General features: G+C 32.6%; 1 protein-coding gene across 1 annotated transcript; it reads left to right on the top strand.

Annotated features, from left to right (window-relative positions):
- Nucleotides 1-1,915: 1,915 nt before the first annotated feature.
- On the top strand, nucleotides 1,916-3,483 carry LOC127248870 (protein WUSCHEL). The gene is made up of 3 exons (XM_051271418.1): nucleotides 1,916-2,359; nucleotides 2,487-2,587; nucleotides 3,095-3,483. The coding sequence occupies exons 1-3, from the start codon at nucleotides 1,924-1,926 to the stop codon at nucleotides 3,452-3,454; spliced, it is 897 nt and encodes a 298-aa protein (XP_051127375.1). The 5' UTR covers nucleotides 1,916-1,923; the 3' UTR covers nucleotides 3,455-3,483.
- Nucleotides 3,484-3,758: the final 275 nt, after the last annotated feature.

The following is a 3,758-nucleotide window of genomic DNA, read 5'->3' as shown; positions in this document are numbered from 1 at the left end:
CTGGACTCAAGCATAAATGCTACTCCCACCATCTCATGTAATATATTTATATTACTGTAAATACAATAATTTAGGTAATGCATAATTAATAAATAATTAAAAAAATATATTAGTAAAAATAATTAGTGTATCGTAAAAATAATTATAGATGAAGATAACTAAATGGTTTAATTAAAATTTAAAAAATTATCAAGTATAAAATTTAAAATGTGATTAACGTGTATAATTATATTTTCAAAAAAAGATAATTATATAGGACGAGCGAAAATTTAAAAAAAATGAATATTTTATGTGAGACGGATTAAATAATTGTTAACAATAGTTTAATTTACCCTGCTAGCCAAGGGTTTGTTTGGTTTTGGTTTGATATATTCTATAAAAAATATATATATATATAATATATTTTAATAATAATAATAATAATAAAAACTATCGACTTGAATAGAATTGATCTAAGTTAAAAATTTAAACCAAAATAATTTCTAAACTAATATTAGCAACTAGCATTTATGTTTGAGTCATATTATTTATATTGTAAAAACTTTTTTTTTTTTTAAATTGTAAAAACTTAAAAGCAAGATGAATGACGAGTGTGTCATGAATTTCTAGGGTGGTACCTAGCTAGATACATGCCTAATATTTCCAATAAAAATGGTACCTGGGGGGGGGGGGGGTCTTTCTATCAATATATATATAATATTATATATATATGTACGTATCTGATCAGATCAGATCAGTCGCATGCTAATTAATTTGTTTGTTGCAGTTTCTTCTTTTGCTGTATTTATGTTGTCACAATTCTTTTAATGGTTATCTAATTAATAAATTAATTAATTTGTAGAAAAATATGAAATATATATATATATGTATGTATGTATGTATAGTACCAACCTTGTGAAAGTACAAAGAATAATATCTCTCTAAAAGACTCGCAGCTTTAGTTTTAGTTTTCTTCATGGATAACAAAAGGACTATCTTAAATCACCATTAAAAGAAGAACCCTCCTCTCTCTCTCTCTCTATCTCTCTCTCTCTCATCATCCAGGGGAAATTATGGGTTTTTTTTTTTAAAAAAAAAAATAAATTTGTAGCATTCATTCACACATATTTATATGTATATGTATATGTACATTTACACAAGTTATTACAGTCTGAACATATCATGTCAGCATGTGATTGTAGGTAGGGAGATTGATCAATAATGCAGATGATGAGAACCCCCAAATAATAATAATAATAATAATAATAATAATAATAAATATTTTAATTATATACTCCCTTTTTTTAATAAATTTTTTATTTTTTATTTCGATCGATTTTATAATAAAGTATATATATTTTTTTAAAAAAGTAATTATGCTATCTATTTAATATTATAAATATTATTTTAATTTAAATATATTTTATATTATATAATAATAATAAAATTAATTCAATTTTTTATTTTTTTTATTATATTTTAATATAATACTAATATTTTTATAATTTTATGTACAAAATAAACATATAGATAAATATAATCTGAAAATGTATGTGATGGATAGAAACAAGGATGGCTTTTGATCCAAGCAATATATATATGTATATATGTATAGTGTATGTGAGTGAGTGTGTGTTGTGTATGTCTGAATTGCAACTTTCTATTCCCTCTTTTGTCCCTTCCTTCTTGTTAGGGTCTCTGCTGTCCACTTCAGTCCTTCTCTCTCTGATATAAAATCCCTCTCTCTCTCTCCATGTGCCTGCTGCCTATGCTCTCTCTCTCTCTCTACCCACCCCCACCCCCACCCCCACCCCATTATATATACTGTAGTATATCTCTACACCTAACCCCATCCCAAATACACACTTGTAATTCCTACATACATACATAATTCTTTCCCCAATTTTCATCTCCTTAATTCCAATCCCTTAATTTATAAATTCCATGGATTCTCAGCAGCAGCAGCAGCAAGGCAATGAGATTCAAGAAGGTTCTAAGAACGGCGGCGGCGGCGGCGGAGTGATGTGCAGACAAAGCAGCACTCGTTGGACTCCGACGAGCGAGCAGATTCGAATCTTGAAGGAGCTCTACTACAACAATGGCGTCCGCTCCCCCACCGCCGAGCAGATTCAGCGAATCTCCGCTAAGCTCCGACAGTATGGCAAGATCGAGGGCAAAAACGTCTTTTACTGGTTCCAGAATCACAAGGCTCGTGAGCGACAGAAGAAGAGATTCACCGCCGATCACCACCACCACCACCACCACCATATCCCCATCCACACCCACCGCCCCTCCCCCCCGCCGCCCTACCACCACCACCACCACCACCTCTCTCCCGCCGCCCCAATCTACAACAAGCTCTCCTCCATCAACGCCGCCGGTGATTCTATTTAATTTAATTTCTAATTTCTTTCTTTTTCTTCCCCCCTTTCTTGTTCTTCTCAATTAACTGTAAGAAGATCGAGCAATGTAAGGAATTTTTAAATCTGTTTCTTTGGTTCTTGCAGCCGGTGGCTTTCCATCGGCGTCTGGTTCTTCTCCAGGTGTTCTGAGTCATGTTGCCAACATTGGGTATGGAGCTTCCATGGCTATGGAGAAAAGCTTTCGGGTGAGTTCAGAATATATATATATATATATGTATCTAACAAAACTACACATCAATTATTACTTGGAAGTGTTCGAATTTGATAAAACTCCATGAATACACACCTCTTATTCGAACATTCTTTCAGAGATTAACCTTAAAAAAACAATCATTGAAGGGACAAGAAAAAATTGAATCTTTTGAAGCTAATTGGAATTCCAAAATAAATAAAAATTAAAATTCAGCAGTTAATAAATCATCATTCCAAGATTAACTAGACTAGGCAGTAGTTATTATTTATCAAAAAGGGGTTTTGATGTGGGCTTGTATAAAGTGACATCTACACATCTTTATTTTTACCCTAAAGAAGCCATTGATATCACAAATTGACCATTTTTTTTTTGGAAACTAATTAAGATAACCTCCCCAAGATTACCCAAAATTGATCCACTTTTTGAGCAAAAGATTTTAATTTTAATTTTAATTTCAAGAATCTTGATAGAACATTTTGCATGCAATTTTTTTATGCAGGAGTGTTCCATATCTCCCAATGGCAATGGTGGAGGATCAATGGGGCAAAATTATGCCAATTGGATAGGGGTTGATCCATATTCTTCTTCACAATATTCAATTCTTGAGAAGAGATCAAGTTACACCATTAATGGCAGCAACCAAACCCTAGAAATCGAACCAGAGGACGAGGAAGAAGCCGAGATCGAAACCCTTCCCCTCTTTCCTCTCCACGGCGATAATGTGAAGCTCGAAAACGATTACTTCAATGCATGGAACCACCACTGCGCTGTCGGCGACGATTCGATGGCTGCCGGCTCTAGGGCTTCATTGGAGCTCAGCCTAAACTCCTATGCTGCAAGATTCCCAAATTCTCCATGAACAAGAGCTATGGAATATATATATATATATATATGATACATGCAATAATTGTGAAGTTTAATTAATTTTAGCTATTGTTGTTAGTGTTTTTAGTTCGATTTTTAGGTTATATATTTATATGGGTGTGAGGGAATTGCAGTGTTTATCAACTGACTGATATTGTGCTGAGAATTAATTGTCTTTTAGTCAGTAATATATATCAGCTTGCTTTTATTAATGTTGATTAAGATTGCAAGAATTTAGGTTGCCTTTTATATGAAGTTGTCTTGAGCAATTCATTTTATTTTTTGCCTAGTCACAGTAA

The sequence above is a fragment of the Andrographis paniculata genome, unplaced genomic scaffold (assembly GCF_009805555.1).
Source record: "Andrographis paniculata isolate CXL003 unplaced genomic scaffold, ASM980555v1 Contig34END, whole genome shotgun sequence".
Classification (NCBI taxonomy): domain Eukaryota; kingdom Viridiplantae; phylum Streptophyta; class Magnoliopsida; order Lamiales; family Acanthaceae; genus Andrographis; species Andrographis paniculata.
Note: the sequence above shows the minus strand (reverse complement) of the source record. Positions and strands in the feature narration are given on the sequence as shown.